The 26,125-nt window shown below is 37.8% G+C and overlaps 3 protein-coding genes and 1 long non-coding RNA gene across 4 annotated transcripts; 3 read left to right on the forward strand and 1 right to left on the reverse strand.

Annotated features, from left to right (window-relative positions):
• Positions 1-3,910: 3,910 nt before the first annotated feature.
• On the forward strand, positions 3,911-5,013 carry LOC148736894 (uncharacterized; the record flags this gene model as incomplete). Its single annotated transcript, XM_088749202.1, has 1 exon — positions 3,911-5,013. A coding segment is annotated over one exon (1,002 nt), but the record flags the coding sequence as incomplete, so codon positions are not given.
• Positions 5,014-5,119: 106 nt separating this feature from the next.
• Positions 5,120-5,890, reverse strand: LOC148736895 (uncharacterized; the record flags this gene model as incomplete). Its single annotated transcript, XM_088749203.1, has 2 exons — positions 5,120-5,506; positions 5,549-5,890. Coding segments are annotated over 2 exons (531 nt in total), but the record flags the coding sequence as incomplete, so codon positions are not given.
• Positions 5,891-7,889: 1,999 nt separating this feature from the next.
• Positions 7,890-14,295, forward strand: LOC148736896 (adhesion G protein-coupled receptor D1-like). Its single transcript, XM_088750795.1, has 13 exons — positions 7,890-8,064; positions 9,036-9,126; positions 9,217-9,266; positions 9,581-9,710; positions 9,816-9,919; positions 10,496-10,598; positions 10,690-10,840; positions 10,920-11,001; positions 11,111-11,177; positions 11,327-11,415; positions 11,712-11,832; positions 12,692-12,733; positions 12,855-14,295. Exons 2-13 carry the CDS (start codon positions 9,055-9,057, stop codon positions 13,005-13,007), a joined length of 1,164 nt encoding a protein of 387 aa, XP_088606921.1. The 5' UTR covers positions 7,890-8,064; positions 9,036-9,054; the 3' UTR covers positions 13,008-14,295.
• Positions 14,296-17,613: 3,318 nt separating this feature from the next.
• Positions 17,614-19,049, forward strand: LOC148736897 (uncharacterized). The gene is made up of 2 exons (XR_015997246.1): positions 17,614-18,122; positions 18,241-19,049. It is a non-coding gene; the product is annotated as an uncharacterized LOC148736897 (long non-coding RNA).
• Positions 19,050-26,125: the final 7,076 nt, after the last annotated feature.

Below are 26,125 nucleotides of genomic sequence, written 5' to 3' on the forward strand. Positions count from 1 at the left end.
GATCTCCCACAAATCATATCCACTTTCGAACCCCTTCCCCCTCCCGGCAACAATGTGGTGGCAGAGCACATCCATCGTAAACTAAACCAAAAACAAGCGTATGACAAGCATGCCGGGCCTTTACTAACTGAACTCCCTCCTGGTAGCCATGTTTACGCCAAGCCTCCCACCTCCTCGTCATCCAAAGCATGGATTCCTGGTCGGATAACCGGCTCTGCTGGTCCACGCTCCTACTACATCCAGACTGGCACCAAACAACTCAGGCGCAATCGAGTGCAAATACAACCTTCTCCTCATTCAAAACAAGTGGGACCTCCATCTCTATTGCTCTTATACCCGGGTGACAGCGACACCACTTCCTCAGCACTGGAGAACACACCAAGCAAATCACACCAATCATCACCCCTTTCAACACCAGAGACTCCATCGAAGGCATCACATCCCTTACCTGTTTTTCAGTCATGTGTACTATCCAGGACACCCCCTCCGCCTTGCATGTTCACTCCTCGGTCTCCTCTCTCCTTTCCAGTCCATGACCCTCCAAGCTCCCCACAAAGAACTGTTACTCGAAGCAGTAGAGTAATCCGCCCTCCTGCTCGTTACTCTGACTAGAAAGCCTCCCTAAACATTGTTTTTGTTTACTTAGCAGGTAATCTTTACCCTAATTAGTAGAGTCCTTCCAGTGCACCCTGGAGAAGTGAAACAATGATATCTGACTTGATGGGCCTTCGAAGAACCACACATTAGAAACATTGCTTGGTTGAGATGTTTAATTGATGAGTTACCATAAGATCACTATTGGGACATTCTTTGTTTGTTTGTTTTTTTTTTTTTGCTTCTTGACACTGTTACTGCTGTGGAAACTGAATGTTATTAGTTATAACTTTCCGTTTTTTAAAGGAAAAGGCGTGTTGCCCGTCACGCGTCACGCATGTTACCCGTCAGTCTTGGCAGGCTTGTTTTGATCTTCTGTTTTCAGTTCGCCATTAAACTACACGTGCTTTTATTCTCGTTGTCTGCTGTCTCTGTTCACGGCTTATTACAGTACCGTTTGGGTCACAATCCTTCGATCACTTTGGATTCAAGGGAAGAAATTGAAATAATTATAACTTCTTCGAAACAAGTCCGATTTGCAGCACTGTAAAAATAGTAATGTAGACGAAGAGTGACGAATATCGTGTTTTATTCTTCCGATAAATAGGGAACGAGGATGTAGGTCATATGATGCTTAGCAGTCCAATCAGACCCTCTCTGTGACTGCTATCTCTTTTTTTTAATTTTTCTGCTTTTTTTGCTTTGTTTGTTTGTTTTTTCTTTTATTAATTTTGTTCCGTTATCTTCTTCTTCTCTTTTGTTTTAATACTTAGTATATCTAGTCATCCCAGTAAATAAACAACGTCAGGCGCCTGGCATGTCAGCTGATGATTTCCGCTGCTAAGAGATCGTCCGAAAAAGAAACAATTGGCCAAAAAGCAAAGCTTAGAGAGCAAATGTGGACATTAACATGCATCCTAATAATTTTCATATTTCGCATCGATGAAATAGTTTTGTGACCTTCTTTATGGTTCTGAACAGCGTTTGAAACCAACTTTTTAAGGTTACTATCGCTGAGTACTGAGAAACCACTTTTTTTTCTTCCATGTAGAAAGGTGAAACTCTTAGGGTCTGCTCTTTTCCGCTGGTCTATTTACTTTCCGAGAGACTAATCTGAAGAGAATTACCGACGTCGACGGAGGTTACTGCGTGAAAACCGCCATTTTCATTTTCCATTACATGAGGAAACTAGCTTGTATAAATTTCGCAAAAACGCATGGGTGGGTTTTAGAGTGAAATGACCTTGAGTTAAAGGTCATAGTGGCATTGCTCAAGGGTTCTGCTCGGCATACCTTGGAATTCCAGAGTGATGCATCAAGAGAAAATGATGGAAATGACATCCAAATACTTCTAGAGAAGACCAGGGTAAAAATGGCAGAGAAAGATATGCCAGTGCAGTTATTTGAGCTGTGGGGATCATTTGAAAATTAGAAATTTGATTTAAGTAAAATCATATTTTTCCGCGTCAGTTCGTGTTATGCTAATGCTCTAAAGAGACCGACATTGTTGCTTAAACAGCTGAGTAAACAACAGAAGCACAGTAAATAATTGACAGCAAGAGTGACATTTGCAGTTCCTGTTGTAATTGATACCAAAAATTTACTATCTCGAGCTTGACTTTATGATAAATTTTTATTTCATTTTATTATTTTGAAAGATTAGTGAGGAACGTAATGGAAAAGTATCTCTTGATATTGATTGATTATTTTTCATATTTGCTTGAAACAGGCGCAGGGGCTTCTTAAAATGGAATTTAACCGAAGATAAGATATCAAAAATTTGCATTATATTTAATTCCCTGCATAATGAGTTAGCAAAAGAAGGCTGATTTTGACTCAAAACAACACATGCGGAAAGCTTATCCTTTCAGCAGGAGACCGATCCAAGTAGAAGATTTAAAAAAAAAATTTATTCCTACCGAACTGATACTGTGAGAGGGAGCGTTATACTAATGTTCAGCTTGTAAAAATTGGGAAAAACAAAAACAGAACTGGTTGAACGTAATGCTGACAGTAACGTAAGCTACACGGGAAGAGAGATGTTTACGAAAGCATGTCAGATATGGGGAACTGCTCTAGTATCAATAACTTTGTTGGGTGAGTACCAAAGTTCTTTTATGAACATAAATTTAGTTCATTTAGTACCACAAGCATACTCCGAAAAGAATAACTTCATCAGAGTTCCCTAACGGGACTCGAAGATTTTGCCCTCACGACGGCCTTTGGACGAAAATAAGGACGGGAAGAGAAATAAAACCTTTGAAGTTCTCATCTTCCTGTATTACGAGGATATAATTTGAGAAACCGGTCTATTATTATTACTGAGCTCAGTATAGATAACTCAAGTTAGCTATAAGCCCAATTCAACTTAAGTAGATTTTCAAGGTAAGACTCTTTCGCAGCCATGTAAATAAAGATTTATTTCAAGCATGTTGAATTAGAACAAAGATATGGATTCTGTAAAATGATCAAAATAAACGCATGTGTACTGGAAAACTTATCTAAACTACATTTCAAAAAACCTCATAAATTGAGGACTCTGCGAAAAGACGGAATGTTCTTTTTTTCTTCTATCTGAATTCTCAGCTTTTATCTCTTTGTTGATTTATCAAACTCCTGTCGTTGTGCAAATGACAGTTGAACAATTGACACTGTTAAACAGAAAAAAAGTGTGCCTCTCCAGTAAATCAGAGAAGGATACACTGTAGTCAGACCAGGGAGTGCTTCATGAACATTGTAGATACTTTCTTTCTGCCATTGGTATCAATGGGAACAGTATTTAAAAGACAATGTTTTATCGTGGGGTTCGAAAAGATTTCGCTGCTATTGATGTCACAAACAATCGCCTTCAGCAAAAGGATATAAGCGCTATGTAAATGTACAAATGTGGAGTTAAAAATTATTCATTCTGAGCTTTAGGTCTACAGACTTTATTAAAACATCGTGTACCATCAGACGCTGATGTTTCCATCGTTAATTTTCGATGCTGTTAATACATGGCAAATAAGTCGAAATAAATGAAAACTTTTAATTGAAAGCTGTCTGCTGCTCTTTCTGATTTTCATTTGTTCTGGTAAATTTGTAACGACCCCAGCAACATCACTTTTGAAGCATACCTGTGAATCCCATTTCAGGGCTCTGGTGTCAATTAATGATTAATGACTTTCAGCCAACACATTCCTTTAAATTTAAACAGCATAGCCACGGGGATTTAATGTCGTATCTCTTTAAAAGAAAGAGAAAAAAAAACTTACAAAGGACGGCGACACTGATTATCTTTATCATCGTTGTTGTTTGTTTGTTTTTTTTTTTCAAATATTATTTTTCCAGGATATGCCAGACTTGACCAAGATATCTGCAACTCCAGCGAGATCCCATGTTCACGGGAATGTTTTAAGGAGGAAGAAAAGTGTGACCAACTGTGCCATAAAGGCAACTATAACTGTTCTCTTGACTGTAACGGAAAGAATTGCAACCAAGACTGCGACGCTGAGAGCTGTAACCTAGAGTGCAACAGTAAAGAGTGTGATCAAAAGTGTAAGAACAACGTAAAAGAATGCATTATGTATTCCAACGGGAGTAAATGTAAACAGACATGCGATGCTGAAGTATGCCTCATGACAGTAAGTGCATCAATCGATGATACACTAGAACAGAAATGCAACGGAGTTGTAGCAAGATGCCATGCACAATGCTACGTGGGCACCGGTAATTGTAAGCAGCATTGCGACGCTAAAAGATGCAATCTAGAATGCAGCGGGAAAGAGTGTGATCAGAAATGCAATGGTGCAGTGAAAGAATGCAACATGCATTGTATTTCTACTAAATGTAAACAGACGTGTGACGCTAAGGAATGTCACATTACAGGAAGTGCAATACATGATATACCCGAACAGAAATGCAACGGAAGAATAGATATATGCGATGCACAATGCTACGTGAGTAGCGGTAAATGTTTGCAACATTGCGATGCTAAAATATGTAATCTGGAATGCTGCGGGAAAGAGTGTGATCAGAAGTGCAACGGGGGAGTAGATGGATGCAATATGTTTTGCACCACAAATGAGTGTAAACAAAAGTGCAACACTGGCTCCTGTAACAGGACAGAAATCCAGCCAGTCAATTCAATGGCTGAGCAGAAGTGCATCTCAATTTTCAATTACAGGACTTTATCTACGCCAAAGGTTATTGTAACTGCTTCAACTACAACAACTGAAGTCATTAAAACTCAACCATTATCTACACAAGGTAAAGTAACTTACCAGACTTTTAATGAGTACCATTTCAACAATAAACAGACCTTGAGTAAGTGTTTTTAAGTGCCCCCTATATGAAAATAAGATATCTTGATTGTAAATGCGAGTTAAGTCTAACCGTAAAGTTTACCGTTTAGAAAATACGAGTGAAGACGAACCATAAAGTTAACCGCTTACTCTTACACGAGGCACCATGAGGTGAACTCAAAATTCAGCACTAAACTATCGAATTCAGGTCGAACTCAGCTTGAATTCAGTTAAAAACTCGATGGCCCCCGTGGTCTTTTCTCGAAGGCCACTCACGCGCACACCCGAAAGTCAAGCGCCTCCGCAGGGGACCCAGAGGGCGAACGTGAAGCCCAGCGCTACCATTGGTAGTAAATTCCCAAGTTTCTTCCATTCCATGAGAGGTTTCTGATATTATTTTAGATTGCATTTCGATAATGAGAATTTGCTTTAACATACAGCTCACTTGCAATCATCGTATGGGTCGCCATTACCATTCTCATTTCTCTTACCATCATCGTTATTATCATTGTCATCGACTTTCTCATTATCGTTATCATCATCATCGTCTTCGTCGTCCTCCTCATTATCGTCATCATTCTCACCACGGTCACCGTCATCATCGTCATCATCATCATTATCATCATTGTCACCAAAAAATCCAACATCAACGTCATTATCATCATCTCATTTATTTCCATTAACATTTTGGACATTGTCGTCATCGTCATCGTCATCATTACCATCATCGTTATTGTCGTTAATATCGTCAACACCACTGTCATCGTCGTTATCATCGTCTCCATCGTCATTGTCAGTATCATCATCCTTCTCTTTGTCATCATCCTTACCTTCGATTTCATCGTCGTTACCAGCTTTATCGCCATCTTCGTCATTACCATCATCACCATCACTATCCCTGTCATCATCGTCGTTTTCGTCCTCGTCGTCTTCATCGTCATTGTCATCGTCATCTCTGACTTGCACAAGTCCATCATTGCCGCTGGTAACAATCGAGAGTCTGGTAGGTATCGTAATTTAATTTATCTTTTTTGCTTTGATTATTTCCATAATCTATGGCGTTAGTTAACGTTGTTGTCTTTTTTACCTAAGGGAAATGAATATGTTTCTAAACTGTACGGAATAGACATTAGCAGAGAAAGTTCGCTCAAGGTATCTATCACCATACATTTAATATATTAATCATTTAACTAGATAGCGTCCACATTATCGTGAAAGTGACCATCTTAATGTGAACGCGTAGGAGTTTGAGAGAATTATAAGAATCTGGTGAAGACGTCTTACTCTCCGAAATGTCAGGATATCTGAAACTTAAACAGTTTCTTTCGACAAAACAACGATTTTTTTTCTCAAGATACATTTTATTAAGTAGCTAGGAATGCTGCGTCCTAAGCAGGCACAAGACATCGATGTTTCTTCTTCCACGTTAAATAGCATACTAAAACGAGAAAAGGAAGGGAAAAAAAAGGAAACAAACAAACAAACAGAAACATAGAAGTTAATGTCTGCCAGGCTCTGTCTTTTTTTTATTTATTTTTCTTGTTTGTTATTTTTTTTGCCCGTGTTGTTTTTGTCGGCTTTTTTTTTTTTTCCTTGCTCGTGAATTTTTCTTTGTAGCTTTTTTGGTCTTTGTTGTTTTGTTTTTCTTTGTTGTTGTTATTGTTTTTGCTTTTTTTCGCGAGAGATCTGAAATCTGAACTGAAAATTGCATCACTGTTTATACAAAACAAGTCCAACGTGAAATGCTCCTTATTAAGGGCTGTTTACCTTATTCGACCCTCCTGCAGAAATTCAATTTTCATTGAGTTTACAACATTATCAGATATTGAAAAACTTGAAGTTAATGTATGATAAATGAGAAATATTTATCTAATTACAGGAGGCAATGATTTTGTTTGAAGACTTCACCGATCTGTGTCAGAATATAACAAAACCTATCATAGACCAACTTTGTAAGGAAGAAATAAAGAAAAGAACGGAAGCCATCTTTCGGGTGGCAGTCGCCTTCGAGAAATTTGTTCTTAAGTACAGCAAGTACCACTTGAGTGAGGCAAGACCTTCCAAAAAGATGTCTGACCAAAAAATGGGTGAGTTGGAACCCGAGATCCATTTCACATTTGTGCTTTTTTGTTACTTGGATATTTTGCATCTTAATGATTTTTCGCTGTTTATATTCTTAACAATTATTCTCCAAAGTGGCGGTAAATATCTATCACTATTCATCGAGTCTAAGGGGAATCAATCTTCTCGTATAGTAATTAAGGATATCTGTAGAACAGTTATATTCTGCTGCATCTTATGAAACCCAATTACATATGGGTAATCTTAATTCGATTCTGTCTAAATATATACCTTTAAATCTTTATTAAATTCATAGAAAACGCGCACCTACACATACGTTATCACTGTGTCACTTATCTTCTGCTCCTTTCGGCAGCTGTGGGTATTCAATTAGGCTACCGCCAAAATACAAGTGACTTCTTTCTCAAGGAAGAAGAATGGCAAGCAAGCATCAATATATCTTCTGCAAATTTTGCTCAGAATGGTTTGTATTAACCATCTGTTTATCGGTCTGTCTCATGGAGTATCATTTTGCTCTCGATTTCTGATTTATTGATATAGTAGTTTTACGTTTTTCCTCATTAGGTGGTAAAATTGTTTTTGGTAGTAATGGTGAAAATTGATATTCTTCTGGTATTAGTTTGCATTTGGATAAATATTTAGGACGAAAGAACAAGAAACGCGCAAACTGCTCTGGTATTTTTATGATGTCCAAATCAAGCAGAAAAATAACAATAGCAAAATGGGTAGCTAAGATAATAATTGCTAGCAAAGTGTTGGGGTCAATTAATTATATGACATATGATGCAATATCCAGTGTAAAAGTAACAATTGATTTGTTTGGTTAGTTAAGCATTAATGTAGGAGAGTCGAACATTTACAGTCTGTTTTAATTTTCGAAAATATCTTGGTCAAGATTCCCGAACGAACTCGAATTTCATTAAACATAAATTACCTCTCAAGATTAAGAGCTCGCTTTGTGGCATATACCGATGCATTTCATTTTCACATATCTTTTTGTTTTCTGTTTCCTTTTCAGGGTCAGTGATCGTAGGGTGTGTGTACAATGATCTTCACGAACTACTGCTGACACATCAATCTGTTGGGAATGAAACTGACAAAACAAGGTCAGCTTGATGCGGGAAATTTTTGAGAACTGGTGCAAGTTTAGCATGTCTGCTTTGAGTTATGTTCCATGATGTAGGGCATTCAGCCGATCAGAATAAAGCTTTGTTTCCTAAATTTTAGGACAATTGCACTAGAAATAAATTATTTTTCTTACTATTAACTTTTCACAATGGAGACAAACATTTTATAAAGGGACTTCCCTTTAATAACGAATATGGGATGTTTGATTTAAGGTTACTTTTAGCAATATCTCGTCAAAATGGGCAAAATTTCCTTTTTTTTTTTTGCTCTTTGGTTAGAGAAATCATCTTTGTTACATTTGTAGCAGGAAAATATACTGAGTCTTAAAAAAAGAAAGCGACCTACGGCGTAAGGAGTGCCAGTTTAGGATAGCTGGTACCAAATATTGAAAGGTGTAATGCCGGATCCGGGATAGGGTCGTTAGCAGGGGTGACTTTTGTTCAGGATCTCAATTTGCACTCGACTACGTCTTGTGTTTCTCCCTACACTTCTTTCGTGCTCTAGCCGCTTCCGCGTGCCTAATAGCAGAACAGAGTACAGTCACGGATTGTTAAATAGGTTATGTTTTTGATGAGACTTGGATTGAATATTTGTCAGATGTTATTGCGGAAAAGGATGTGAGGCCTTTACGAACATTTTCCTGTGACTTCTCAGCGAGATATTACCTTTTGTACAACTTCAAAATAGATTTTCTTAGGAACCAAGAGAAATATCTAAAAAAGCCTCACACTCTTTTTTAGCCTATTATCTGCTGAATGATACAGTCCAATACTTTTGGATGTCCACGGTAACTCGAAGGCTTGAAACTCAGTTAATCAAAGACCGTTAGTTGTCTGTAAAGGCCTGCACAATCCTATTAAAAAAAAAAAAACTCAATTTTTTTTTTATTTTTAGATTTTATACTTAATAAGCTTAGCATTGATTATTTTTAGTAAAATTTTCGTTACAGGTTTGTGAACACCAGGATAATGACCGCAGATATGGATCCTAAACCGGAAAAATTACAACAAGATGTCATCTTGAGGTTCAGAAGCCTGGAGGTAATTAGTATTTTAGAGCACCGAGAGATAACTTCAGTCCTTTTTTTTGTTGTGTTGACTTGATTCAAATGAAATAAAATCTATTTTCAGGTCGTGGAGGCAGAAAAGCGTTGCGTGTTTTGGAGCGGCTATAGCAAGAGGTAAAATGCATATACATTGAGTAATTTAAATTTAAATTAAAGTCCTTCTTCAACGTCCAAAATTAAATTAATACCATGGATTTTTTTTTTCTGTTTGTCTGTCACTGCCAGAGATATTTTGTACCTGAAATTAATGTTTATCATATATTTCACCTAAGAAGAATAAGGTGGGAGTATCTTGACGGTCCAAATGTACCTAAAAAAACCAAGCTCTCCTTTAAATAGGCCTTTAAACACTCTGCTTGTTGGAGACTCCAATCCCTTACTTAACATATTTTTTTTTCATTTGTCATATTCATTAACTTTTTTTTAAGTCCAGACGGTTTCAGTGGCGAGGGTTGTCAAGTAGACTCATCGAAGAGCAACTCAGCGGAAACTGTTTGTAGATGCAATCATTTCACTTACTTTGCTGTCTTAGTTGACTTTGACAGTGGTGACACAAAGGTATTTTTTAAAATTATGTCTGTATTTTCGAGTGTACTTACAAGTAGTTCATCCGTTTGTTCAATTGTTTAACTCTTTATTTTTTATTTCTAATTTCTAATACAGCTCACCAAGAAGGACGAAACTATTCTGGAGACAATCACTTACGTCGGATTAACCCTTTCCATCATCGGGATGCTTTTGACAATCATCCTGTATTCTTTCCTCACGTAAGCACTGGTACCAGACAATCAGTTATGACTTTGAAGCTGATTCAATAAGGCAGGCCAAAACGCGCAAAAAATGATTTAAAAAATCACTATTGGCAACTGGGATTTGGAAAAACTTGGTGCTTATTGGACTGGTTAATAAGTGACTTAATTCCGTAAAATATTTGTGCGTTACTGGCCAAGCAAGAGCCTAAGATGGCAGGATATTGGCCGAGTTCTTTTTTTTTTTTTACGTTTTTATGGATGCAAAAAAGAACAAGGGATCTAAGCTCGGGTAGCCGATCTATAAAAAAATTGATGAGGGACGAGTACCACACATTATCAGTGACAATATAGCTCATCTACTTTCAATTCCTTTAATTTATAACGGACATTTAAAATAGCGTTCCTTCCAGCTTCTTTGCAACCAATTACGTACATTGGGAATGTTGAATATGTAATTCATTTGTTCGTAGATTTTGTGTTTATTGTATATTTGTTTTTTTCCCCTTGACTTCAAGTTTGCTTTGATTAGTATCACTGATTTGTCTTGTTCTCCTCTTTGGTTTTTTTTCTTTATTTTTGTTCCTTTGTCAGGGATGTTCGTCAACCTCTGTCACAAATACGTTTATGTCTTTCTGCGTCCCTCGGAGCTGGACAAATGATCTTTCTCGCCGGGATAAACGCCACAGAAAATATGGTAAGTTGCATGTTCCCACATTCACTGACGAAATTGGTTTTTTTCCACAGCCGGAGAATGTACTTCTGTGTTTTTTCTCTCTTTCTTGTAGGCTGCCTGTATCACAGCAGCAGTTCTTATGCAGTATTTCCTGATGGCCGCTTTCTGTTGGATGTTTGTCGAGGGAATTTATCTCTACCTGTTTGTTGTAAAGGTGTACAATATCAACACCAAGATGCACATGTATCACGTCATGTCATGGGGTATTTATGAATATTTACCGCCTTGTTCGGTTTATGATTCTCCAACATACACTGCATTATTCTTTCTCTCTAATTAAAGGCCTTCCTATCGTCATGGTGGGCATTTCACTGGGCACTGCAACTGGAAAAGATGGACTCCAAAGCTACACCAGTGACAAATAGTAAGAAAATCATTAGCTACTGTTAGGGATTGTAGATGGCTTGAACTGAGGTACCGTTTTATCAGCTGGAAATTTTCTTTGATTCCTTTTTTTCTTTCTTTTTCTCAAGTTGCTGGTTGTCTTCGACTAATAAGCTGATCTGGATTTTTGTGACATTTGTGGCGTTTATCGAATCAGTAAGTTTATGAAAAATTCATGTCGTATGAATGTTTTTGATTCCCATTTTCGGAAATCTTTGTCTCGCACTCGTGAAAAATTGACTATCATGTTTATTTTGATCGACGTCCATTTTCCAATACAAAGTTTTAAGGCATTTTTTTTTCAGCTCAACATTTTGATACTTGTGCGAGTCATAAGGGAGATTACTACACTTGTAGAACCATTAGCGGAAGACAACTACGGGAAGCAAATAAGGTATGTTTTGAAATATCACACACCAAAAAAAAAAAAAAAAGTTAACCAAACTTAACTGAGACTTCCCATTGAGTTTTCCAGCTCCTCCTCTGGGATCATTGGGGATCGTGGAGAAGCAAAATCCACTGTTTTCCACGGAGCCAGCCTTAATTACTTGGTATTACCTTCCTCCATGATACTCGCTTACTTCCTTATTATACGGAATCTGTGGCTTATCTAAAATTGATAAATAAATGTGAAGAAGATAAAGAGAAGGCTTACTCTCATACCGTGATAGAATTGTTCTCATCTTTTAGACTTGGCGTTAAAGCGGGCATGGTGATGATTCCCCTGCTGGGTGTCACGTGGCTGTTTGGCTTTCTGTCACCATTGCACAAAGTTTTCACTTACATTTTTACCATCCTCAACTCGATACAGGTTAGCGCTAACTTTGTGATTTATGAAATTGAATTAATCAGGCTAGAAAGAACAGATTTACAAATCCCTCAGTTGTCATGGTCTGACATTTTAATTATGGCAAGATCGAATCGGTCCTAAAAAAGGAAAAATAACATAACTAAGAAATAAGAATTCAGTAATTACTCTGTATAATCATTTATGATACAGAATCTTCTGCCATTTCTATGTCATTTGTTGTAATTGATAAACGTTTTAATACTACTACCACATCTACACCAAAGCTTGGGGGCCACTGACCGTCAATATCGAGAATCCGCAAGAGGTTAGCAAATATGCACAGTCATCCATCACTTTACGGTGGGGGGGGGGGAGGGAGGGGGGAGAACAACGGTTGTCTAGGCGTATTTTAAACTTCTCGATATTACTAAAAAAAGTGCAATAGGTCTTTTTTTATATAATATTTGGGAAAAGGTTTATCAAAAAGGTCCTTTAGGAAAAAAGAAAATGAATGACTAAATTGATATTGTGCAACTCTCGGCGGATTCATGATATTTAGGGTGAGTGGTTCTTAAATTATTAGACCAGTTTGGATTTTTTGTTTTGTTTTCCTTTTTCTCGAGGTGGCTTGACATAACATTTGTCAACGTTCAGATTAACCAATTGTAATTACTATGAAAACTGTTAAAAAAACCCAGTTTTTCAATTCTCCTTTGCTAATTCTTTTTAAGCTTAACCTAGTTTTACTAAAAATGTTTTGCCGTTGTAAATGCAGTATAATTTTAAGTTGTGTTTAAGCTTTAAATTAACATCACTCTCGACTCTTCATAAATTGTAAAGAAAAACCTCCATGATTTTTTAGAGCATTTTTCTGTTTCAGGGGTTCCTGATTTTTGCTCTACACTGCGTGCGAAACAGCCAGGTGAGATGAAATTTCAAAAGATATAGATTTTTCGGATAAATAGAGTTAAATAAATAAAAGTTACTACATTGAAGATATCAATACTACACAATTGACATTTTTTTTCGCTTGTCATCAACAGATTCAAGAGCGATTTAAAAGAAAGCTGAACACTGTTTTTCCATCTGTATATACTGGAAACTCCACAACGAAGGGCTCACAAATCAATCCGAGTTTTGTTGGCGATGTGGGGGCAGCTGAGTTACAGTCTTGTCCCGAATTTGAACTGAAATAATATTCAAATAACCGAGCTTAACACGCTGAGACTAGCCGTCGAATGTTTAATGCGATCGTCAGTTTAATCTGTCGGCAAAGTCAGGTCGTTTTGCTCGGTTCTTTGGCTGTCGGAGTAATTCCTTTGCAGTGTGACAGTCATGGTTGGCACTACTTATGAACAGTCTATACCAATGTAAGCCAGCTTTTCAAAGTCAGTAATCCTTGAGGTTTTTCAAAATTTGATCAAACGCAGAAACGCTTCGTTCTATCTTTAATCATTGATATAAAGTAACATGGAGACTCTCACTAAACCAATCCAAGGAAACGCTTCATTCATTGTTAATATCCAAACCAATCGAAAGAAATGGTTCATTCATTGTTAATATCTAATCAGAGGCCAGTTGTCACCCCTTCTCTTAGCGGTAAGGGCTTAATTGTTATTTTAATGACTTATTTCCAAAGGGCTCAAGGCTACTCTAAATGTGGTGTGCCCTCGTCTCGTGCATTTTGGGACTTGCTTGTCTTTAAACAGTATTTTGTTTATCTCTAGCAGTCTTTTGAGTTTTAAATCATTAACATTATTAATTTTAATTTTTTAGTTCTTTCTTTTAAAATCTTGAATGCCAAATATTTGCTCTTCTTACACGCGATGGCTCAGTATTTGATCCATTAAGTACTAAGTAAACTTAGGGCCTCCTGTTAGACAGTTTGTTGTTATTGTAGTAATAGCAGCTGTAGGAAAGACTTCAATTAAAAAAAAAAAGAAAATGAATGAATATAATTGAACATTTAAAGTGAATCTCCACACTTTTTGGAGATAACTATCAAAATGTTTCAAACGTACTTTTCAATAGGTTTGGCACAAAACAATTGTCTTATTAGGTAATGTGATCTTTTTTTATCTTCTTCTTATCGTTTTCCAAAGAAGGTTCTGGAAACCACTTCGAGTTTCACGCGAATAGTGCACAATGCACCCTGGGCTGAATGCGTGTGACGGTTGCTCGGTGCACTCGCCGTGTAGGTTTTTCGCTCTTGCTGATGCCACGTATATTGCTGTCTTCTAAAAAGCATTTTGATGAATACGTCGCAGATCGTCCTCATGGAGTGTTCGATCGGTGGTCAACAATTTAGAAATCAAAACCTAACGCACCGCGATATTCTTCATCTTCGACTTCACTTTCCTGTCTCCCTTCTCACGAAGAGTGCTTCGACTCTAATCTCAGAGACAGCATTATATGCGACTGTACTCTAAAAACCCTTTCAATTGTGTTCAGATATATCATTAAATGATAACCGTGTATCACGTGCATTGTTGCCACGTTACGTATTGCTGAGTTATATGTTCCGCACGCCTGGTTTTGCATTTAGCTGTCCTCACGCGTATTGACCCACACTTTCCCTTCCCAACCCCTCCTCATGTTTATCTCGTCTTCAGTTTTCTGACCCTTTAACGGTCGATGGTCAAAACCATTAAAAGTTTCACATAGAACTCGTTATCTAAAAATATTGAGAAGATAATCCCTGATTTGTAGAATTCTATGGTAGAATTGCATTACTATATTTGCTTAGATGCATTACCAGAAAAGTCCCTCCGGCAACTACAACGCGCTGCCTCATTTTTATGATCGATAGATCGATGGTAAATGAAAGAAAATGAATGGTAAATTTCGTCCTGGCGTTATGTCGTCACAACGATAAATCGAAGAGCGCCCAGTACATCATCACCAATATAGCACTCAAGTTAATTTGTAATATCTGAATTCCGCAATTTGTCGCAGAGCCAGAGATACGTCAAAATCGATTCGATACTTACACTAGCAATACACGAACCACCTTCAATTGGAAAACAAAACTGATAACGGCCTTTTCTGAGTAATGCGTCACGGTTTCATTTCTCTTTCTAAAATGCATGCAATCTCTCATTGCTTCATCGGTAATACTCAAGTTCATATTCATATTGGAGATGTCTATTTTTATGCTGATGACACTACCCTATCTTTTTTTGGTGAGAGTGTAGATGCCTTCTTTTTGCCGCACTTAACATTATGGTTGACAATTACTAAATTGGAGCAAAAATATTAAACTCACAATACATCCAATCAAAACTGAAGCATTGCAAATTAGGAATCTCCTTTTATTGGACCATATTGCATTTAATAGTCTGAACATGTTTCTCAAGTGAGAGTTTCTTTCGTGCAAAAGGTTAAAGCAATAAAACCAATGAAGTACCTACCTGTAAATACTTTGCAAGAGATGTTTTTTCCTCTTTGGAATCGATACATCCAAAAGCAGCGAGAATTCTTTTCAACCTTGATCTGTTTATTTCTGTTGTTAAATGTCTTTTGAATTCTCACTTGCCCTCCATTTCTTATTTTTACAAGAAGTCTGTCCTTGTATTCATGCATGAGGTTTATTTTGATTCCTTGTCTTTTTATCCTGGTGAACTGTTTTAAAAAAAAGTCTCTGGTAAATATCTACAAGCTATAAATCAGATGTTTACACCCAGACCTAAGTCTGAGCTCGGAAGAAATTCTCTAAGGCACAGAGAGCTCCTCATATGGAACTAAATGAACAAAACGATGAATGTTTCGAGTAAAAAAAAATTTGTTGTCACTTACTAAAAAATTGGAGTGAGGACGTTTCGGTTAAAATACTATAACCTTCTTCAGCAATAACATGGCTGCGAAAACAAATGAGTACTTTAAAAAGAGCCGCAGAAAGGTCACTTGGGATTGCCAAGGGCCTTGTAAACATCTACCACTTGAGTCAGCAAATTTAATTCGAGCCAAGAGTACTTCGATCCTGAAAAACAGCAAACACTCGCGTCATCGCAACATGACAAAAGATGAACTCGAAACCTTAAAACAATTATCAAAGGATACATCAGTTACCATCCTACCAGCAGATAAAGGTCGTGCGGTTGTCGTGATGGACAGCAGCGACTACTAACAAGAAATCAGTGGATGGTTACAAGATCAGAACACTTTTTCCCATTTGTTTTTGTAGCTGTTGGATGTCCTCAGCTAACAGTTTGATTTGGATATTTGTCACATTTGTGAGTACGATTGAATTTGTAAGTCTCTGATTTACATCACTTTCTTTTGACATTACTATTTGGGATTTTAGTTTAACGCTTGGATCACTTTCTTTTGACATTATTCTTTGGGATTTTAGTTTAACATTTGATGTGCCCAACAGATATACTTCAATACAAAATTATATTTATATCCTTCCTCTCTAAGGTCAACATTTTGATACTCATTCCAGTCGTAAGGGAGATGACCAGAATGCAGCAAGAAGGAGATAAGCAAATCCAGCAAATACGGTGAGATAGATCTTCAAAATTATGATAAAAAGAAAGACAGTTTCTGCCTGAGATTTTTATTAGAATTTTATCAAATTTTTAAATCATCCTTTTAATAATATTTGTCTCACTCATTTGTTAGTTAATATTAGTAAAACATGATTATTTCTTATATGTGCACGATCCTTCGCAGTAAAGCACTATTTGAGCAATAGTGAAAATCAGACCTGAAAGAAATTTCAGGCCTGTACGGGATTCGAACCACTGACCTCTGCGATACTAGTGCAGCGCTCTACCAATTGAACTATTGCTCAAATAGTGCTTTACTGCGAAGGATCGTGCACATATACGTTTCATAACCGCAGTTCATAGATATGTTTCATATGTTTGTTGTTGTTTGATTTATCATGTACGGGTTTATGTCGAATTAATTTGATGGCCTGCTCCCAGTTGGCTTGTTAGCTCAATTGGTAGAGCGCTGCACTAGTATCGCAGAGGTCAGTGGTTCGAATCCCGTACAGGCCTGAAATTTTTTTCAGGTCTGATTTTCACTATTGCTCAAATAGTGCTTTACTGCGAAGGATCGTGCACATATACGTTTCATAACCGCAGTTTATACATATGTTTCATATGTTTGTTGTTGTTTTATTTATCATCTACGGGTTTATGTCGAATTAATTTGATGGCCTGCTCCCAGTTGGCTTGTTAGCTCAATTGGTAGAGCGCTGCACTAGTATCGCAGAGGTCAGTGGTTCGAATCCCGTACAGGCCTGAAATTTTTTTCAGGTCTGATTTTCACTATTGCTCAAATAGTGCTTTACTGCGAAGGATCGTGCACATATACGTTTCATAACCGCAGTTCATACATATGTTTCATATGTTTGTTGTTGTATGATTATTTCTGATGACCAGAAATACTTTGAGGAAGAGATGCAGTTAATAAACTTTTAACAAATACCATGTCTTAAATTTCTGCCGTACTTTAGACTTGGCATAAGAGCATGCGCTGTGATGATTCCCTTGCTGGGTGTCACGTGGCTATTTGGTCTTTTATCGCCGTCACACAAAGCTTTCGCTTACATTTTTAACATCCTCAATTCTACTCAGGTAAGTGTTTAATCCTCTTCTTTCATGAATAAATTTATCTATATGGAGTGTCTAGACTACGTATATGGATAATGTCTTTTCATGATGTAAGTTGATAATGTAGCTCCAGTAATTGTAAGTAATACAGAAGAGTATAAAACAAAAAGAACATAAACATAGTTTCTGCTCCACTCTAACCGCGTCCCGGTTAGCTCAAAGGATAGAGAGCTGGACTATAGTGCGGGAGGTCGAGGGTTCGAGCCCCGACCGGACCAACACTCAAGGTCTTAAAATAATTGAGAAGAATTTGCTACCTTTCTATAACATCAAGAAATGGTTAGATATTCTAGTCCTCTCGGATAGGGACGAATAAATGGAGGTCCCTTCTCCTGCGGGTTTGGCGCAGGAGACGTTAATTTCCCACACACGAGATTACTGTGTGATGGATGTCTTCCCCTGGGGTGGGATGGGTGGGTTAGGACAATAGGTCCACATCAGCTATCACAGCTGCCAATTAATCAACCTGCTTAAACAAATAAATGAACTTCAACTTCAACTCATAATTAAAGAATCTATTTACGTCATTGCACTAGCTCTGAGATATTTGAAACAGAAAAAAAAACCAACACCTTTCACTTGCCTAAATTCAATCGTATATTAAGAAAAGAAGAGATTAAGCTGGAAAATTTTTCCTCATTTAAGGGTTTCCTGATTTTTTCACTTCACTGTGTGCGAAACAGCCAGGTAAGTCATGATATAGAAAGAAAACATGTGAGTAATGAGATTTGAAAACTTGAATATATATGCGGTTGTGCGTGTGTGTTGGGATGCTTTCTTTTGTTTAATTTGTTTCTATCTGCAGATTAAAGAGCGGTTCAACAGAAAAGTCAACACTGTTTTTCCATCTGTTAACAAAGGAAAATCTACAAAGAAGAGCTCACAGGTTAATCTGAGTGATGTTGGAGATGCGAGGGCAGTTGAACTGGGGCCTTATCATTAATATGAACTGAAAAAACACTCAACTTAGGAAACGGGATTAGGACAGGTTGAAAATTGGAGTAAATGTTTGTAGAGTGGCAGTTGTTCCTGACAATTGCGTCAGATAGTCTAATCCATATTAAGCCAGCTTTCTAGAGTCATCCGCCTTTAGCGTTGTCTAAGTTCTCAACTAGATGCTAATAGCTTCTCTTGTTGGAGACTGAGTACCGCTAACCTATAAAAGGTGTTAACGATATACAAACTCTTTAAAAAAGGGTATTATTGATATTTGTGTCAACGTGTCTAACCTATTTTAGACCTACTTTCTAGAGTCATAAGCCGTTAACGTTGTCTAAGCACTAAAATAGATGCAGGCAGCTTCTTTAGATGGAAAACAAGTACTTTAATTTTAGCCCATCGTTTGTGTCAACAACATGCACAATTCTTCAAGAAAGTGGGTGAGTTCATCCTAATGAAATATTTTGGAGGCCGGTTGTTATGATTCATTGTTACATTTAAGGGTAGTCAGTCCGCTACATAATGGTTAGTTCAATTCGTGGGATAGATATGATTGCCCTTCAAGAGAAACTACAATATAGTAAGATGTTAGTAAATATCATATCATGCATTTGTTATACTGAGTTGCTTCCAAATAACATTAATTATTAAAAACTAAATCATTGGATAATGCAATTCAAGACTTTTTATTAGCTTAGCCATTGTGGTATATCAGCCAATATACCATAATCTACAAATATCGTAAGCGTACGTGTCAGCTTAAAATTAAAAGGGAACTAAAAATTTAATAAAATTTAATAATTTAATTCAACGTTTTTAATAAAACAATTATTCCACTCGCGCTGGTTGGATATGAGATGATTATAGCCAACTCGGCGCTACGCGCCTCGTTGGTTATCTATCATCTCATATCCAACGCGCGCTCGTGGAATAATTAAAGAACTATTCACCGAAGTGGAGGTGGTTAGTGATGGATATTTACCGAGCCGCGAAGCGGCGAGGTAAATATCCACCGCTAACCACCGACACTGAGGTGAATAGTTGTTTTAGTATATACTAAAACAGTGAGATAATATACACCACCAAAAATTGATTTTAATTCATACGATTCCAACATTTCAACATTTTCCCGCGCGTAACGATCCAACGCGGCTCGGATTGCGGTAAGTGATTTTTTGTCGTGAAAACTGCCGTCTCCCTTTTTTGCTGACAGATAAAATTTCTGAAGACATTTTGTTTAGCTCTGGTGGCGACATTTCTTCAAATGGTGTTGCAAACTCTTTCTGTATTTGAAACCATTCTGTAAAAAATACCATTCAACTTTGATTTTCAAGTAAACAAGTGAGGTTACGCAAGATTAATTTGCATTTGTAAACAAAACCTTTTTCATTGGTTTTTATTAGTAAAGTCCCGGTTACCGTTACCTTTAAACACAGCCAAACCGTATTTAGTCGCTTTCTCTGTGTTTTCAGGGACTGCTTCGTTGTTATTTGAGTGATTTCTTCGCTTGTCACGGATGCAAACCGGCACGCCACTTTTTCTCGAGTTGTTCGGAGGTAAATAGCAAAGGATATTCGGAGTTTAACTAGCCAATCAGAGCGCGCCCTCAACGCTATCCACTGTTTTAGTATATACTAATTAACAACTATTCACAGAAGTGGAGGTGGTTAGTGGTGGATATTTACCGAGCCGCGAAGCGGCGAGGTAAATATTCACCGCTAACCACCGACACTGAGGTGAATAGTTGTTTTAGTATATACTAAAACAGTGAGATAATATACTCCACCAAAAACTGATTTCAGTTCATACATTCCAGCAACGATTCCAACATTTTCCCGCGCGTAACGATCCAACGCGGCTCGGATCGCGGTAAGTGAATTTTTGTTGTAAAACCTGCCGTTTCGTTTTTTCGCTGACAGATAAAATTTCTAAAGACATTTGTTTAGCTCTGGTGGCGACTTTTCTTCAAATGGTGTTGCAAACTCTTTCTGTATTTGAAACCATTCTGTGAAAAATACCATTTAACTTTGGTTTTCAAGTGAACAAGTGAGGTTAAGCAAGATTAATTTGCATTTGTAAACAAAACCTTTTTCATTGGTTTATATCGATAAAATCCCGGTTACCATTATCTTTAAACACGGCCAAACCAAATTTAGTCGCTTTCTCTGTGTTTTCAGGGACTGCTTCGTCATTTTGAGTGATTTCTTCGCTTGACACGGACGCAAACCGCCAGGCCATTTTTTCCCGAGTTGCTCGGAGGTAAATAGCAAAGGATATTCGGAGTTTGACTAGCCAATCAGAGCGCGCCTTCAACGCTATCCACTGTTTTAGTATGTACTAATTTTTAAATATTCTCCAGTCAGTAATATGAATAAAATCACAGTTGTCTTATTAGGGTATGAGACAGTAATCTTTGAAATATTTCGGTTCATTTTCGCTTTTATCGTTCATCATATCGTAAAGAAAAGCAAAAAGGTATTTAATAAATTAAGTCGAAGTATTTATTGTAAAAGTCATACGCAAAGGTTACAGGTATAAAGCTGCCCGATTCCACCAATTTAACTGGTAAGCGACCGAATCGAAACAAGCGAAACGACCAAAACGGAAAAAGCGAAACGACCACAACGAAAGGACCTTAAAGACCAAGACGAAACAATCAAAACGAAACGACCTTTATGACCAAAACAAAACCACTACAACGATCGACACACGTAGAGGTTGAAATGTCGCAGAAAATTGAGATTTCACATCAAATATTCTCTCGCATTTTATGGCCGTCAAACGTTACGGCTGTCTCACGAAACTTTATTGTTTTTTCCACCATGCGAGTAGTTGAAACTACTATTTGACACTTCTATGTAGTTTCCGGGACGGAACGCTAGCCATATCAAGTACCAAAGCATATATGGAAAGGAGAGGAAGAAACAGATAAAAGTATTCATTGACAGCATCGATCCACGTTCGTGATTTTTAATGAACTAATTTTTTTTAGGTAAAGGCTGATAGTTTCTAAAGAAACTGTTTGGGGCTGCGTCGGTGGGGGTAATGACGAGGCGAATGACGAAGGGCTAACACTCGAAACTTCAGCTTTTATAATCGTAACGGTGGGCAATTTACCATTTCAACTTTTTTGATATATTCAAATAATATTTTTAGGGTTCCCATTACCCCACACGCCAATCCGATGGCAGTCAAGAGATAATTTAATTGCCTTGCGACGTAGATCAAGAGTTGACCATAAACGAAAGGAGACGAATATGACGGTTGACGCCTGACACCCTTGCGTATTCATTTAATTATTGACTGTGTTTTGTATATTGTTTGGTCTTCCCCATAGTTTGTTTTTGTCTTTTGGTCCGCTTATTTCGATGCTCCCGTTTGGTCGCTTCGGTGGTTTCGCTTGTTTCTTTTCGTTTTGCTCTTTCGAGTTTTAGTCCATGCCATTCAGCTTGGCTGTTCATGGCTGTCCAAAACCCATTTTTTTTTTCATTCAAGATCGATAGGCCTGGTTAAGTGTGAGTATGTAAACATGTTTGTATTGTTGTAGACTCGCGTGTATTTGTCAGGAATAATTTCAACTGAGGGGAAGGTTGCCAGGGAGACTTCTCAAAATCTGTGAGAACTGCAACACGGGTTCGTCTGCCGTCATTGCATTTCGATAAGGCCATGAAAACACGGAAAAAATACTTCTATTTCTCAAAATAGCAAAGTTTCGAAATAACACACCCTCTGGCCAGTTGAAGCAGTGCGCCTAACCATTATACAAATGCAAGGTGAGCAAGGCTTTGAAGCATTTCCGATATTTTTGCCCCGAAATCATTTGAACTTATTTGAGTTTGCTTGACAGGAAACATTGATGAAGCTCTAAGAATTCCCGATGGGACTTTTATTCAGTCAAGATGTGCTTACTGCACCGTCATTATTCTAAGATCATCTTTCTCTCTTTTTTTTCAGAATATTGACTTTAAAATTTTCAAAAAACCTTGGGGTCTGAAACAGGTTTTCTTAATACGGAAACATTTTCTATTAGCTAATAGTTATTAACCTGTAATTTTGAAGGAAACAGCCAATCAGAAAACTATTTTGAACTACCATGTGCGTGTTTTAGCATAACAGATTACCACTGTCACCATAATATGCATGATTCATATCCACAAAGTATAGCAATGGTGCCACGTCATTGTGAACGTAGCGATAAATTATTGCTATGAAAATAACAACTGAAGGAGAATAAAATTTCGAGTAGTTTTTATAAAAAAAAACTGCTGATCAAATAACATATCTTAAACTCTTATCCCCACTATTCACGACAACGACATAAAGCTATGTGTATAATCGAAAGCCCTTGTGCGTGAAACAATCGGTCGCGTTATGTTTCTCTACACCACCTAAAGTGTGTCAATTCATGAAACGGAAAAAGTAATCTCAGATAGATCTGTTACAAGCATTTTAGTCTAATGGCGTAATTCTCTCGAGGCAACGCATTTGGGCCCTAAAAATGAATTCACTGTTAACTGGCTAAATAAACAAAGAATGCTAGTCAGTAATTAATACTTAGATCTTTACTTTTAGCCCCGGGCTACATCATCAAGAAGAAAATATAGTTTTCGCTTTGTCATCACGCATCCCACGTTATTATGTTAAAAGATGTGAAGGTGTAGTCTGATCGTCCGGGTGAGTGTAGTCCTGAGAAGGACTGTTGTCGGTGGCAGTGACTGACGTTTCGACAACCTGTGCGGAAGTCATCATCAGAGTCAAGTGAGTGATTGTTGTCAGTAGAATGTTCTTATTCCAGTTCGTGTGAAATGATCGGTTGGTTTTGCCGTGATGTTATTGGCTGTAAGACTCAAGTGACGTAAGTCGTTCGTGATTGGTCTGTTTCGGTCTGTCGGTAAAGCTGGGTTGTTCTTTTTCGGTCGTTTGTGATGTTTATGTCGTGAATGAGTCGTTTGTATGGGGCGGGTAGTTGTTGACATCTGTTTAGGGGAGTCTGTTCTAAGTTAGTAAACCACCTTTCCAGAGTCAGTCGTTGAAAATAGTCAGTGCTGTAGGTTAGGCATTGCGCAGAGTCCCAGTCAATGTTGTGGTTGGTAAGTCGATGGTGTTCAGCAATGTGATTGCTGACATCACCTTTCCTCGTCGCCCGTCTGTGTTCAGTCAGTCTTGTTGTGAGGTTTCTGCCAGTCTCACCGATGTAGGAGGCTTGGCAGTCGGAACAATTGATCTTATAAATCGTTCCCTGTCTGTTCCTCGGTTCGTCTTTGTCTTTAACGTTGGTTAGTAACTGACGTAGTGTGGTGATGGGTTTGTGGGCGACGCGGATATTGAAGGGTAGTAAGATGCGCGAGATGTTTTCAGACATACCTTTTATGTACGGTATGGTTGCTGTAGTCGTAGGGGTTGCGGTGTCGTTTGTTTCGGTAGTGGTAGTGGGTCGGTGAGTGTTTCGTCGGATGAAGTCGTTGTTGTAGTTGTTCTTCGTAAAAACACGGTGAAGGTATTTGTTCTCGTCGGATAAGCTGTCTGTCGAGTCACATACTAGTTGTGCGCGTCGTGTTAGAGTTCTGATAGTTGTGGCTTTGTGTGATGTAGGGTTGTAGGATGACTCGTCTAGTAATCTGTCGGTGTGTGTCGGTTTCCTGTAAACTGTCGTTCGTAAGGAGTTGTCGTTGTGGCTTACCAGGCAGTCTAGAAAAGGAAGTTTGCCATTTTCTTCGACTTCTCTGGTAAACTGTATGTCAGTGTTTTGTTCGTTAAGGTGGTTGTGGAATGCGTCAATTTCGTCGTGTCGAACGGCGGTGAATGTGTCGTCAACGTAACGTAACCAAAGCGGTATCGTTTGTCGGCAAGTCGAAAGGGCGCGTTCCTCGATGTTCTGCATCACAATTTCTGCTATAACAACAGAAACTGGAGACCCCATGGCAGTGCCGTGTAACTGTTTGTAGTGTTTACCGTTGTACTGAAAGTAAGTAGACGTTAGGCAAATGTTTAGCAAGTCCATGATGTCGTCTGTCGGTAGCGGTAGTGGTTCGGTAGATTTTCGGCATTTCATTTCATTTGTGGCGAATCAAATGCTATAGCAATTTTGCTAAGAGGTTGCGGTTGGTTCAACTAGATTCAACTTGGCAACAGATAGTGTTTTTATTTTCCTATGAGTATTTCGATATTATGCGTTAATATTCGCTACAGTAGAAGACGTAGTCTGCATTGCAGCATTTTTTTACTGCATTATGTTAAAAGAGTTGGAAAATCTGTTCTGGAACAGTTTCGTACCAGTTTTATTTGTTTTACTTAGATCTTAAACGGCTACAAAAGGCATACTGCGTCTTATTTTCGCGGAGACAGCTGACTTCAGTAGTTCGCATGACAATCAATTTCCCGCATAAAATGCTTGCAATTGCAATAAACAGCTGTTTCTAGCTCAAAACAACACTTTCTGTGTGACCTGTGAAAGATTTCCAAAAGATAACAATCAACGAAGCCTTCTTCAGGGATACTGGCAAAGTAAATTTGTGGCGAATCAAATGCTATAGCAATTTTGCTAAGAGGTTGCGGTTGGTTCAACTAGATTCAACTTGGCAACAGATAGTGTTTTTATTTTCCTATGAGTATTTCGATATTATGCGTTAATATTCGCTACAGTAGAAGACGTAGTCTGAATTGCAGCGTTTACGCAAAACCGTATTCAATTATGGGTAAGAAGTGAACGGAAAACAAAGAACCAAAAATATATCGGTGTTTCGAAGGTTTTTGTGAAGTAAATGTCTATTTTAAGAAAGCAAAAATACACTTTCGTGCGAAACAGCGATAGGAACATCAATAGAGCTCTTTGTTCTCACGATGGCAACCATTTTTTCACAAAAATGCTCTAACTGCACCGTTATTATTTGAAGTTTATGTTTACGCCTTGTTTTCGGAATTTTCTCGGAAAGTTTTAGAAACACCAACGGTAATGAAACAAGTGGTCAATTACGAAAACATATATCAACATATGTCATGTGAACTATCATGCATGTGCGTGTTCAAGTGAAGATAAGAAACCCGCTCATTACTGGTAAAGGAAAGCATTAGCTCGTTAGTTTTAGACGATCAAATCAAACAGAGTTTTTTGACTTACTATGCCCAATTTTATATTGACGAAAAAATTAATGTGTATCATTTAGAAAAATTTGTGGAGTATGAAAAAAAAAAAAAAACAGGCACAGTCTGTGGCTTTGCACCACTAAGCCGGTATATGTGCTAATATTAATAAAGAGAAAAAATCTTCATTGCTACACCCGTTTTCATTGGAGTTATTATTATTGCGAAGTGACTTCTGTTATGCTTACGCTCTGAAAAGACTTAAATCTTTGTAAACTGGCTAAATAAACAAAGGGTGGCAACGATCATTGATGAATTTTTGTTAGCATGACTACTAACGAAACTTAATATCTCTACCCTGAGGCTACATCATTTAGAAAAAAAAAAACGATTAAAACAACTTTCTGCTCTGTCATTACACGTCGCTTGTAACCCTATGGAGAGAGTTCTAAAAGTTATGCTGAAACGCTTTCTCGGAAAGATAATTTCATTTTGATCATGTTTGTTTTCCCTAAACGTCAAACGGGTGTTAAAAGGAGAAATGCGAGTACATTTTAACCGGAAGGATCTGATGTTAACGATTTGCATAATGGTCAAATTGCCGCATATGCCTACACTCAAAGCAGCTGGCTCCAACTAATCTTTCGAAAAGTTGTGAAAAGATAATTCTC

Source organism: Stylophora pistillata, chromosome 2 (assembly GCF_964205215.1).
Source record: "Stylophora pistillata chromosome 2, jaStyPist1.2, whole genome shotgun sequence".
Classification (NCBI taxonomy): domain Eukaryota; kingdom Metazoa; phylum Cnidaria; class Anthozoa; order Scleractinia; family Pocilloporidae; genus Stylophora; species Stylophora pistillata.